General features: G+C 41.9%; 1 protein-coding gene across 1 annotated transcript in view; it reads right to left on the reverse strand.

The window, feature by feature from the left end:
* Positions 1 to 14,239, reverse strand: part of LOC116358163 (transmembrane protein 211-like) — a 160,411-nt gene extending 146,172 nt beyond the window's left edge. Inside the window, exon 1 of the mRNA XM_031808552.1 lies at positions 13,311 to 14,239. Within this exon, the coding sequence (XP_031664412.1) occupies positions 13,311 to 13,628 (318 nt within the window). The 5' untranslated portion in view covers positions 13,629 to 14,239. The remainder of the gene's footprint in view (positions 1 to 13,310) is intronic.
* Positions 14,240 to 14,306: the final 67 nt, after the last annotated feature.

Raw genomic sequence — 14,306 nt, forward strand, 5'->3', positions numbered from 1 at the left:
AGGTCAGGAGACCCAGACAAAGCTCTCTTCCGTTTTCTGTAACGCAGCAGTATGCTTTTGTCTCTCAACGACACTCAGCTCCGTTCCGTTCTAGTCCTCTCTCCAGGGCCACAGAGATACGACCCAGCACAACCCAAAAACTTCTGTGAAAGTCCCCAGAACATTCGTTAGGTCGCGGCAAATGTTCTCACAACACAAAAACTGTCCAGTCGTGGCGATGATTATAGAATGTTTGTGTAAAACATTTTCTTGATGTTGCAAGAATGTTCTTAGAACAAATTTGATTTGTTCTTTAAAGGTTCCCAGAATATTTCATTCGGTTGTGGGAACAGTTTGGTGAAAACACTGTGGGGATATCACATTATATACAGTGGGGCAAAAAAGTATTTAGTCAGCCACCAATTGTGCAAGTTCTCCCACTTAAAAAAATGAGAGAGGCCTGTAACTTTCATCATAGGTACACTTCAACTATGATAGACAAAATGAGAAAAAAAATCCAGAAAATCACATTGTAGGATTTTTAATGAATTTATTTGCAAATTATGGTGGAAAATAAGTATTTGGTCACCTACAAACAAGCAAGATTTCTGGCTCTCACAGACATGTAACTTCTTATTTAAGAGGCTCCTCTGTCCTCCACTCGTTAACTGTATTAATGGTACCTGTTTGAACTTGTTATCAGTATAAAAGACACCTATCCACAACCTCAAACAGTCACACTCCAAACTCCACTCTGGCCAAGACCAAAGAGCTGTCAAAGAACACCAGAAACAAAATTGTGGACCCGCACCAGGCTGGGATGACTGAATCTGCAATAGGTAAGCAGCTTGGTTTGAAGAAATCAATTATTAGGAAATGGAAGACTGGGGCTCCACGCAAGATCTCAACCCCAAAATGATCACAAGAACGGTGAGCAAAAATCACAGAACCACACGGGGGGACCTAGTGAATGACCTGCAGAGAGCTGGGACCAAAGTAACAAAGCCTACCATCAGTAACACACTACGCCGCCAGGGACTCAAATCCTGCAGTGCCAGATGTGTCCCCCTGCTTAAGCCAGTACATGTCCAGGCCCGTCTGAAGTTTGCTAGAGAGCATTTGGATGATCCAGAAGAAGATTGGGAGAATGTCATATGGTCAGATGAAACCAAAATATAACTTTTTGGTAAAAACTCAACTCGTCGTGTTTGGAGGACAAAGAATGCTGAGTTGCATCCAAAGAACAGCATACCTACTGTGAAGCATGGGGGTGGAAACATCATGCTTTGGGGCTGTTTTTCTGCAAAGGGACCAGGACGACAGATCCGTGTAAAGGAAAGAATGAATGGGGGCATATATCGTGAGATTTTGAGTGAAAACCTCCTTCCATCAGCAACGGCATTGAAGATGAAACGTGGCTGGGTCTTTCAGCATGACAATGATCCCAAACACACTGCCCGGGCAACGAAGGAGTGGCTTCGTAAGAAGCATTTCAAGGTCCTGGAGTGGCCTAGCCCCATAGAAAATCTTTGGAGGGAGTTGAAAGTTTGTGTTGCCCAGCAACAGCGCAAAACATCACTGCTCTAGAGGAGATCTGCATGGAGGAATGGGCCACAATACCAGCAACAGTGTGTGAAAACCTTGTGAAGACTTACAGAAAACGTTTGACCTCTGTCATTGCCAACAAGGGGTATATAACATATAATATAAGTATTGAGATAAACTTTTGTTATTGACCAAATACTTATTTTCCATCATAATTTGCAAATAAATTCATAAAAAAATCCTACAATGTGACTTTCTGGATTTTTTTTTCTCATTTTGTCTGTCATAGTTGAAGTGTACTACCTATGATGAAAATTACAGGCCTCTCTCATTTTTTAAGTGGGAGAACTTGCACAATATGTGGCTGACTAAATACTTTTTTGCCCCACTGTATATATTGTGTGAACATCAATGGAATATTATGTTAAACCTAAAATAAATGTGCTATGAACGTCATAACAATTGACTTATTTCGTTCTTATACAGTAACATTAATGGAATGTCCTGTGTTACCTAACTTAAACAGTGTACAGTTGTGGCCAAACGTTTTGAGAATGACACAAATATTAATTTCCACAAAGTTTGCTGCTTCAGTGTCTTTAAATATTTCTGTCAGATGTTATTATGGAATACTGAAGGATTATTACAAGCATGTGTCAAAGGCTTTTATTGACAATTACATGAAGTTGATGCAAAGAGTCAGTCTGTCCCTGATGTTTTTCCTGGAGAGAAGTGGCTTCTTTGCTGCCCTTCTTGACAGCAGGCCATTCTCCAAAAGTCTTCGCCTTACTGTACGTGCAGATAAACTCACACCTGCCTGCTGCCATTCCTGAGCAAGCTCTGTACTGATGGTGCCCCGATCCCGCAGCTGAATCAACTTTAGGGGACAGTCCTGGTGCTTGCTGGACATTCTTGGGTGCCCTGAAGCCTTCTTCACAACAATTGAACCGCTCTCCTTGAAGTTCTTGATGAATGGTTGATTTAAATGGTGAATAAATGGTTAATTTAGGTGCAATCTTACTGGCAGCAATATCCTTGCCTGTGAAGCCCTTTTTGTGCAAAGCAATGATGATGGCACTTGTTTCCTTGCAGGTAACCATGGTTGACAGAGGAAGAACAATGATTCCAAGCACCACCCTCCTTTTGAAGCTTCCAGTCTGTTATTCGAACTCAATCAGCATGACAGAGTGATCTCCAGCCTTGTCCTCGTCAACACTCACACCTGTGTTAACGAGAGAAACACTGACATGATTTCAGCTGGTCCTTTTGTGGCAAGGCTGAAATGCAGCGGAAATGTTTTTGGGGGATTCAGTTCATTTGCATGGCAAATAGGGACTTTGCAATTAATTGCAATTCATCTGATTGCTATTCATAACATTCTGGAGTACATGCAAATTGCCATCATACAAACTGAGGCAGCAGACTTTGTGAAAATTAATATTTGTGTCATTCTCAAAACTTTTGGCCACGACTGTATGAATGTCATCACAATTGTGAGGACTGAGCATATCATGTCCCCACTATGTTACCACAACCGAATGAAACATTCTGGGGACCTTTAAAGAACAGACTAAATGCATTCGGGGAACGTTCTTGTAACATCAGGTGAATGTTTTTTTCACCCTAAAAGAAACATTGTAGAATCATCCGCACAGTTTTCGTGTTCTGGGAACATATATTTTGTGATGTCACCAGGTCCGTAAACAGGGTTTGAGTTTTAGAGAGGTTTTAGTTTATCACTAAATAAAATAAAAATGTATTTACCACATTTCTACATAAAAAACTATAATAAAAAAATGCTATTTGGAGAACAGCAAAAATCACCTTGGCTGCTGTAGATTCATTCACCTCAGTCGATCTACAAACACACAGCCTATTAGCTAAACAATTGTAATGGTCCCCTGAAAGGAGGGAAATATGAGAAATGATTCATACCGAAACGTAGCATCAGCGACGAAACGAAACAGTATGATAAAAAAAAAACTGTTTGCATTTTGATTGTATTTTATTGTAGGCCTATAGGGATGATAGGTAATGTGGAGGCATATTAAAACATATCTTATTTAAGTTCCAAACTTGTTTATTAGATTAGTACATATTTTCTCAGGGGACCAGCTCAGGGTCCCGACCCCAAATTTGGAAACCACTGCACTAACCTCTCTCTGCTTGCTTCCCTCTCTCGGTCTCCTCTGCTTCCTCATGTCCTCATATGTAGTTACAGCCATGATGTCCCCACAATTCTTGCAACATTAGGAGAATGTTTTATACAAACATATTACAATCTTCAAAACGAATGGACAGTTTTTGTGTTATGTGAACATTTGCCGCAACCTAACTAATGTTCTGTAAACTTCCACAGAACCAATTTTGGTTTGCTGGGAAAACATTACTGGTACATTGTGTTATTACATTACCTGGAAACCTAATGAGAACTTTTGGGTAATGTTTTGTGGCAGTTGTTACAGATGTAGAGATTTATTGAATGTTAAAAGAATATTCCAAGGATGTTTCATAAAAAAATTCAAATTTTTTAATCTAAAACCATCTCTGACTGTTTTTGGGATGTTATCATCCTAATTTTAGATAAAACCCTAACTAGAACTTAATGGTTAATGTTCTGAGAATGTTTCCGGTTTGCTGGGGACACACTTACTATCATTAGGCCACATAACATCATCTATAGTAGAGATACACATTCCTGGACAAATACCTTTCACCACTAATGGGATTAGCTCATAGCTAGCTATCCCATTAGCTAGCTATCCCATTAGCCATGATTCGGAGGCCTACTCCTACTGAAAGAGTGGAGGGGAGGAGAGGAGACATTACACAGAGACATTGGTGAGCGCAAACAGTAAATCTACAGGGAGTAAAACCTTAGCCTCAGGCTGCACAAGGAAAAGGACAGACAGAGTGCTTTCGATTTGGAGAGATTTTGCAACTCTTCATTGTGAAAGTGCATGGGCGTAACTGGTATATATCTTGTGGAGTGACAGGGAATCCATTAACTCCCGTGCCATTGTAATATGTGGGCCCTTCTGGGACCTTGGCTTCTGGCTTGGCCCAACCTGCAAGCTACCATGCTTCTCATTTCCTCTTTCAAAACAAGGATAGGTTCCAGGACCTCGAGAGTAGAGACCAACACACACACACACACACACACACTCACACACACACAGGCCTCGTCCATCATTTTATTACCTACAGTAGCAGCAGCAGCAGCCTCTGATAACACCCTGGGGCTGGACTCCCCATTTTGTTGAGCAGGCAGAGGGCCCTAACAGATTCAAGTGGAGCACATCATTGCTTCCTTCCCCTGATGCCATATAGGTACAGTGCAGAAAGATATAAGAGTTGCCTGGACTGTCCAACCCCACCCCAAAGTTCAGTTACTTCCATTTGAAGAGCTTTCCACTTCCACTCAGAGCCAGCTTCGTTCTGTCGCTATGGACTATGAATGTTTAGGGGGGGGTTTACAGTTGAAGTCGGAAGTTTACATACACTTAGGTTGGAGTCATTAAAACTCGTTTTTCAACCACTCCACGAGTGTCTTGTTAAAAACGATAGTTTTGGCAAGTCGGTTAGGACATCTACTTTGTGCAGGACACAAGTAATTTTTCCAACAATTGTTTACAGACAGATTATTTAACTTATAATTCACTGCATCACAATTCCAGTGGGTCAGAAGTTTACATACACTAAGTTGACTGTGCCTTTAAACAGCTAGGAAAATTATGTCATGGCTTTAGAAGCTTCTGATAGGCTAATTGACATCATTTGAGTCAATTGGAGGTGTACCTGTGGATGTATTTCAAAGTTTACCTTCAAACTCAGTGCCTCTTTGCTTGACATTATGAGAAAATCAAAAGAAATCAGTAAAAAAATTGTAGACCTCCACAAGTCTGGTTCATCCTTGGGAGCAATGTCCAAACGTCTGAAGGTACCACGTTCATCTGTACAAACAATAGTACGCAAGTATAAACACCATGTGACCATGCAGCCGTCATACCTCTCAGGAAGGAGACGCGTTCTGTCTCCTAGAGGTGGCAGCATCATGTTGTGGGGGTGCATTGTTGCAGGAGGGACTGGTGCACTTCACAAAATAGATGGCATCATGAGGCAGGAAAATTAGGTAGATATATTGAAGCAACATCTCAAGACATCAGTCAGGCTTGGTCGCAAATGGGTCTTCCAAATGGACAATGACCCCAAGTATACTTCCAAAGTTGTGACAAAATGGCTTAAGGACAACAAAGTAAAGGTATTGGAGTGGCCCTCACAAAGCCCTGGCCTCAATCCCATAGAAAATGTGTGGGCAGAACTGAAAAAGCTTGTGCGAGCAAGGAGGCCTACAAACCTGACTCAGTTACAGCAGCTGTCAGGAGGAATGGGCCAAAATTCACCCAACTCATTGTGGGAAGCTTGTGGAAGGCTACCCAAAACGTTTGACCCAAGTTAAACAATTTAAAGGCAATGCTACCAAATAATAATTGAGTGTATGTAAACTTCTGACCCACTGGGAATGTGATGAAAGAAATAAAAGCTGAAATAAATCATTCTCTCTACTATTATTCTGACATTTCACATTCTTAAAATAAAGTGATGATCTTAACTGACCTAAGAAAGGACATTTTTACTTGGATTAAATGTCAGAAATTGTGAAAAACTGAGTTTAAATGTAGTTGGCTAAGGTGTATGTAAACTTCCGACTTCAACTGTATATAAGGAAGGAAGTGTTTTTCACAGATTTAAATTAAGTATTTAAAACAAGATGCCTGAAAGGACAATATGTGACTCATAATTTTGGCAGCTCTGTATGGAAGTCTGAGGAGAGGATTGTGTTGTGTATTGCATTGTTGAGTTGATTGCTTGACAACTGGCGCCTCTAAACCCTGGGCATCTCAGGCTTATTAACCTGCCATTTTCTGAAGAAAAACAAAAGATGAGGATGAACTTCTACATTTTCCAATCACTGTTTCTGGAGACTGGCCATGACTCATCTACATTGCAACCATGACAATCTTTGTAGAAGTACACGCGCACGCACACACACAGATACACTCACACATAGACACACGCACACACCATTCACACAGCAGTTGGATGTGTCAAGACGGAGCACTAATCCAGCATGCTACGGGGCCAGGTTAATCCAGCATGCTACAGGGCCAGGTTAATCCAGCATGCTACAGGGCCAGGTTAATCCAGCATGCTACAGGGCCAGGTTAATCTAGCATGCTACAGGGCCAGGTTAATCTAGCATGCTATAGGGCCAGGTTAATCCAGCATGCTACAGGGCCAGGTTAATCTAGCATGCTACAGGGCCAGGTTAATCCAGCATGCTACAGGGCCAGGTTAATCCAGCATGCTACAGGGCCAGGTTAATCCAGCATGCTACAGGGCCAGGTTAATCCAGCATGCTACAGGGCCAGGTTAATCCAGCATGCTACAGGGCCAGGTTAATCCAGCATGCTACAGGGCCAGGTTAATCCAGCATGCTACAGGGCCAGGTTAATCCAACAGTGCCAGTGTTTACAGCTGTGGGTGGAGCAAGACGATATATCACCCTTCAGCTGCTGGAAGCACACTAAACTGCTAACAATTTAAGTGAAATTCTTCTGGCAGGTGAGACGAGCACCACCTCCTCCTCCTTCACACGTTACCAAGCAGCAGGTCTGAGTACAAGCCCCTAGCTAACACTTCCTCTAACCTGGAAACCTCTAACACCTGGACTGACTGACATCTACCAACCTGTCAACCGCTGCCCCAGAACATTATATTAAACTATGCAATTCTGTTTATAAAATGTATTATATTGACTGCTTATATAACTTTGTAATAGAGTATAATTACTGTATAATTCCATTGCATCACGTTTGTGTTCTATTCTACGAGATCAGGTCTTACATCTGTGCATGTGTTTTCAACCTGTTTGTTTAACACACTCATTCCATCCCAGAGCTAGTTGCCACTGTATAAGACACTATCAGGCTTGCCAGTCAGGGCTGCAGCCTGGCACATCTCTTGGCTGGCTCCTCAGTGCCAAGGCTGGATGGCTGTTGCAGGAATTAAATTGCTCTATGTTTTAACACCCAATTAAAATTAAACACTCTGTCAATTCATAAGGATTTGTAAGACCCTTATTTTATAGTAATGGACAGAGCCCAGTCTTAAAGTCAAACAGCAGATTTTATTCACGAGAGTACTACTCCTTACACATTTTAACACAGGTTATAAACTTAAAATGTCATTAGTTCCAGTACCAACCCGTGCCATCTCCGTTCTAATACAAAGGCTGCATGGTTCTCACATCGTCTCTCCCTATTAAGATAATATACGACCGAGCCGAGGACATCCTTCTGAAGATAAGCCTTCTGGTGATATAGTTCATTCATTTCTACCAAGGAACAGACAGTCATTGTTCTAATTCTTGATTTTATATACACACATCATATTCAGTACTAGGATTAAAAATAAAATTCATACATATACAGTAACATAATAGTATTCTGATTAGTCAGTCCTGATTGAAATGTATACATAATTAGTCATCATTGATTAAAATTCCCTTAACAATGGCAGCGCAGGCCAACCAGGGCTTTAAAACATGGAGGGAGGACAGAAATTGACCACAGAACCAGAGCACATCTAGGCCAGCCACAGAGGGAGTGTGAGAAAGCCAAAGCCCTCCTTCTTGTTCTGTCCCCTTTACTGGGCTCTGTACACACACAAATCAGTGTGAGCTCTCATTGTAGGCCAGCTGAACACAGCCCCTCACTGATGGACTCCACAGACCCCATGCTTTCTGAGATAGGGAGGCCTTTTAACCTGTCATATACAAAGGAGAACAGAAGGTGATGGTTGTGGGTGGTAATGTAAATGTTGGAGGGGGAGGCAGTTAGTGTGTGAGTGTGTATGTGCGCTTGGTGTGTGCATGCATGCATATGTACAGTGGGGCAAAAAAGTATTTAGTCAGCCACCAATTGTGCAAGTTCTCCCACTTAAAAAGATGAGAGAGGCCTGTAATTTTCATCATAGGTACACTTCAACTATGACAGACAAAATTAGAGAAAGAAATCCAGAAAATCACATTGTAGGATTTTTTATGAATTTATTTGCAAATTATGGTGGAAAATAAGTATTTGGTCACCTACAAACAAGCAAGATTCTGGCTCTCACAGACCTGTAACTTCTTCTTTAAGAGGCTCCTCTGTCCTCCACTCGTTACCTGTATTAATGGCACCTGTTTGAACTTGTTATCAGTATAAAGGACACCTGTCCACAACTTCAAACAGTCACACTCCAAACTCCACTATGACCAAGACCAAAGAGCTGTCAAAGGACATCAGAAACAAAATTGTAGACCTGCACCAGGCTGGGAAGACTGAATCTGCAATAGGTAAGCAGCTTGGTTTGAAGAAATCAACTGTGGGAGCAATTATTAGGAAATGGAAGACATACAAGACCACTGATAATCTCCCTCGATCTGGGGCTCCACGCAAGATCTCACCCCGTGCGGTCAAAATGATCACAAGAACGGTGAGCAAAAATCACAGAACCACACGGGGGACCTAGTGAATGAGCTGCAGAGAGCTGGGACCAAAGTAACAAAGCCTACCATCAGTAACACACTACGCCGCCAGGGACTCAAATCCTGCAGTGTCAGATGTGTCCCCCTGCTTAAGCCAGTACATGTCCAGGCCCGTCTGAAGTTTGCTAGAGAGCATTTGGATGATCCAGAAGAAGATTGGGAGAATGTCATATGGCCAGATGAAACCAAAATATAATTATTGGGTAAAAACTCAACTCGTCGTGTTTGGAGGACAAAGAATGCTGAGTTGCATCCAAAGAACACTATACCTACTGTGAAGCATGGGGGTGGAAACATCATGCTTAGGGGCTGTTTTTCTGCAAAGGGACCAGGACGACTGATCCGTGTAAAGGAACGAATGAATGGGGCCATGTATCGTGAGATTTTGAGTGAAAACCTCCTTCCATCAGCAATGGCGTTGAAGATGAAACGTGGCTGGGTCTTTCAGCATGACAATGATCCCAAACACACTGCCTGGGCAACGAAGGAGTGGCTTCTTAAGAAGCATTTCAAGGTCCTGCAGTGGCCTAGCCAGTCTCCAGATCTCAACCCCATAGAAAATCTTTGGAGGGAGTTGAAAGTCCGTGTTGCCCAGCAACAGCCTCAAAACATCACTGCTCTAGAGGAGATCTGCATGGAGGAATGGGCCAAAATACCAGAAACAGTGTGTGAAATCCTTGTGAAGACTTACAGAAAACGTTTGACCTTTGTCATTGCCAACAAAGGGTATATAACAAAGTATTTAGATAAACTTTGACCAACTTTGACCAAATACTTACTTTCCACCATAATTTGCAAATAAATTCTTTAAAAATCCTACAATGTGATTTTCTGGATTTTTTTTCTCATTTTGTCTGTCATAGTTGAAGTGTACCTATGATGAAAATTATAGGCCTCTCTCATCTTTTTAAGTGGGAAAACTTGCACATTCGGTGGCTGAATAAATACTTTTTTGCCCCACTGTATGTGTGTTTGTAGGTGTGTGTGTGCATATTTGTGTGCGCATGTGTATGTGTTTTTGTGTGTTCGGGATGCATATTGTGTGTGTTTTTGTGTAAGTGAGTGTGTGTGTGTAAATGTGTGTGTGAGAGAGGTGGAGTTGTTTTAAAAAGGAGGACAAGAGCATCAGCGGAATAATTTGTACACCAATGAGGGGTGTCGGCCTGGAGGGGGTGAGGCGGGGGCCGTAACTTATTAATGACCATGGGGGCGTGATTCATGTTTTTCCTACAGATCTACAAAGCATAGTCAATATTTTCAAAGTGAAAGACAATTATGGAAAACTTTCAAAATGAAATAATAAAAAAATAAAAAGCTGTACGTCTTCACACCCCAGAGTAAATAATTGGTGCCAGTACCTGAATAAGATTCTACCAACTTTGCACAACTCTTAGGGCAACATACACCGTGTGTACAAAGCATTAGGAACATCATCCTAATATTGAGTTGCACCTCCTTTTGTCCTCAGAACAGCCTCATCAGGGCATGGACTCTACAAGGTGTCAAAAGCGTTCCACAGTGATGCTGGCCCATGTTGACTCCAATGCTTCCCACAGTTGTGTCAAGTTGGCTGGATGACCTTTGGGTGGTGGACCATTCTTGATAAACACGGGAAACTGTTGAGTGGGAAAATGCAGTTCTTGACACACTCAAACCGGTGTGCCTGGCACCTAGTACCATTCCCCGTTCAAATGCACTTAAACATTTTGTCTTGCCCATTCACCCTCTGAATGGCACACATACTCAATCCATGTCTCAATTGTCTCAAGGCTTAAAAATCCTTCTTTAACCCGTCTCCTCCCCTACACTGATTGAAGTGGATTTAACAGGTGACATCAATAAGGGATCATAGCTTTCACCTGGATAGTCTATCTCACGGAAAGAGCAGGTGTTCCTAGTGTTTTGTACACTCACTTTTTGTCAAAATTGCTCATGCTCTGTAAATATGGTTGGGAATCATTGATAGACAGCAATATTCAAACCTTATCTCTGATGGTCAAGTAAATTTATGTCAGAAATGAGACTAGACCACTCAACAACCCCTCTTAGAAAGCCATTCTGGTGTGTCGTTGGCATTAACATTTCTGTAATTGTGTTTTGGGTGTGTATACTTCTACTAGGCACTGTACAAGAAGGACTTCACTCAGTTATCAAAACTCTCTGGGTACTAAAGGTACTGTATTGCCTGGCTGTCTGAACAGGTGAGACTACTCCAAAATGTGTCAAAACCCAGAGATGAAACCCTTCAAATAAAGTGATAACACTCTTCAAAAGGTCCCTGGAACATTAGTTGCCAGCACAAATACATGGAATTCCCCGTCAGCAATACAGTACCTCCTATCCACAAACACCTGAATCTCCATCATTTGAAAACATGAAGGGCTAAAAGTACTAGAATTATTCACCCATTCTGCTCTGCTTTGTATACTCTGTTCAGACCTGTTGGCCTGATCCAGTATAAACCCCATCTTCTACCTGTGTGGGAAAACTATAGTAGCTACGCATTTGATTCTTTCCTGCACACAGCCCCTAGTTACTACATCTGAACTGCCACTTAATTATATATGTTAATTTATCCTGCTCATACATAATCATAACTCCTGAGGAAGATGGTGCGATATAGCAGTTTTTTTTTACAGCATGGTCGTGGGTCCAACTGGCCTGCTTTTTATAATCTAGAATGAAAAGGACTGGAATGCACTGAACAACTCTACGGGAATACCCATGGTGCAATGCAACTGGACTCCCGGGGGGGCCATGCTTCTGGCTGCCCCAGAGATGCAAATAAGATAACTTACACAATCACACATTCCATTTAGCGGGAAGTTAGCCAACATAGTCACTTAGACAGCCATCTCTTGATTTAACTTAGCACAAGGTCCCATAGCTTTACCCCAGTCTTTTCTTAGCACATGCCCTCATTCTGTTTTGAATGGACTTCAAAATGTTGAATTCTAATGCTATTTATGACAGATTTTTAGTGTTTATAGACTGAAGATTCATGCTTGTTGGCACGTTTTCAAAACTGGATCACTGCTACTACATTAAGACCATTGATTGTTAAAAACCATCAACTATTTAACAAGAGGAGCAAGAGCATCTCTCCCTCATAGTTTGTGACCCATTAATGACCGTAACTAAATGAAGCACTATGCTATGCTTTGTCAAAGCAAAGCATTCATATTCTGAATAGGAAAACCTGAAATCCTAGGGAACTGTAACCAGTGTCTGTGTCTGTGGCTGGAGGTAGTTATGTAACCAGTTATCCTCTGAGAATTAAAGAAACAAGACCACTGACTGAAGGTGGAAGTGTGTGATGTGAGAGATTCCCTATGGCACTACAATACTGTCATCTCACTCAACTGCCATGCAAACCATGGCCCAGCTCCTTAGTCCAAACAACAATTTAGCTCAGAATGAATAGTAACATAAGAAACGTCAGGTCCTTATTGCTAGTTTTAGTTCATTACTACTGTAGCTATGTTTCCCTAAGTGTACTTTACTACCTATTAATGGTACCTAATCCCTAATAGTGGTAGAATAGAAACCCATATATCGGCCAGATAAGGTGCCAAACACTTGCCCTCTGCTGGTGAGAGATTAGCCAACATAGACACTGATGGCACACGGCCCCTCTCCATCCATCCACCAGAGAGCCTGTTGCTGTGAAGGTTAATCCACAAACCCAGCTTTGTCAACAGGTCTCACCTTAGGGCAAGGACCTTTCATTGTGACATAACTAATTCAATAACACCTGTTGACTATGAGCTTGAACAACACATAATGGAAATCTATACCTACTCCTTTGGGAGATCAGTGTTCAGCAAGTGTTCTGTTTATGGTTTTGGTTGGATTTAGTTAAATCTTATTGATTGTGCATGCTGCGATGTCCATCATCAACAACACTAATGTCACTATATTGGAGTCCTGAATACACTCAAGACAGTGATGCAGGAGCAGCAATGGCTCAAAGTCCTCTCTCAGCTGGTCTTATACGACAAAGGGATATGTTTGCTCATCACAGACAACATAATGAACACTATCCTTTGTGGATTCTGGAAGCCACTGCATGATCATGTAGTTGCTAAGTTATTGAGATGTAATAACAATGTAATAAACTTAATATGTAATAACAATGGTAATACATTTGTTACCATAACACATTCGTTCAAGTATTGCATGTATGATCATGTACCTGCCACGAGCTGGATGGAATCTCAGCGAATTTCCCGAGTCCTCGGAAGGTGTAGCATCTGTACATATGGTCCAGGGACTCCGAGCAGTGCCAAAGTAAGCCGAAACTCACCGAGTCCTTGTTTTTCAGATGGTCCTTGACAATCCACGCAGATGATATAAAACTGAAACTACAAATAGCGACCAGAGCGGAGGACAGAAAGACCCAAAAGCAGCCCACACAGCTGAACATCCTCGCAGCTTGGGGCAACGAGTAGCTCAGAGACAGATCGATCCCAACCCCGGCTTCTTTCTTCTTCCGATTCAGCAATGAATGCATTTGGAGCTCACACACCCAGAAGAGATCAACTGAAGCTCTCCACAACAAATTTTACACCAGCAGCCTCCTGCACCAACAGTTAACAATTTATATCCGTGATGATTTAAAGGGATATTCCAGTGACCCAAACATCGGCTCGTGATTTCATAAAAGAGTCAAACATGAGCACTCCTAGGTAAACAAGCTGCCACCTCAACAAGAAGTAATGTCTCCTTTAAATAGGCTATCCGCGACTATACTTGAGAATATAGAAATATGAGACACAAATGCTGTTTGTCACACCCGAAACAGAGCTGCGCAACTGTCATTCCGTAGATGGTCGCCGCATGGAAATATGGAACTATAAAATTATCTTAATCGAATTTATTTTACTCACGAGATGCAAAATAAAACATATGTTAGTGTTGCAGTTGCTGTCTATAGGTCCGGGTATTTGAGTCGCCGCGCTTTGTTCAGCAGGAGAAGCCGTGGTTTTGGTTACGCGTGGTAACCAGTGGGCAACACAACAAAGGTGTCCACGTTGGCGCGCGCGTCATTGCGCACAGGGAATACTCAAGTGGGCGTATCCCCATCAAGAGAAATGTTGAACACCTTCACTTGTGTCCTCATGTTACTTACGGTAGGTAAATACATGTTTAGAGCAAAGTGATACTAAACCACAAAGATTGCCCATTTAGC

The sequence above is a fragment of the Oncorhynchus kisutch genome, linkage group LG28 (genome assembly GCF_002021735.2).
Source record: "Oncorhynchus kisutch isolate 150728-3 linkage group LG28, Okis_V2, whole genome shotgun sequence".
Taxonomy (NCBI): Eukaryota; Metazoa; Chordata; class Actinopteri; order Salmoniformes; family Salmonidae; genus Oncorhynchus; species Oncorhynchus kisutch.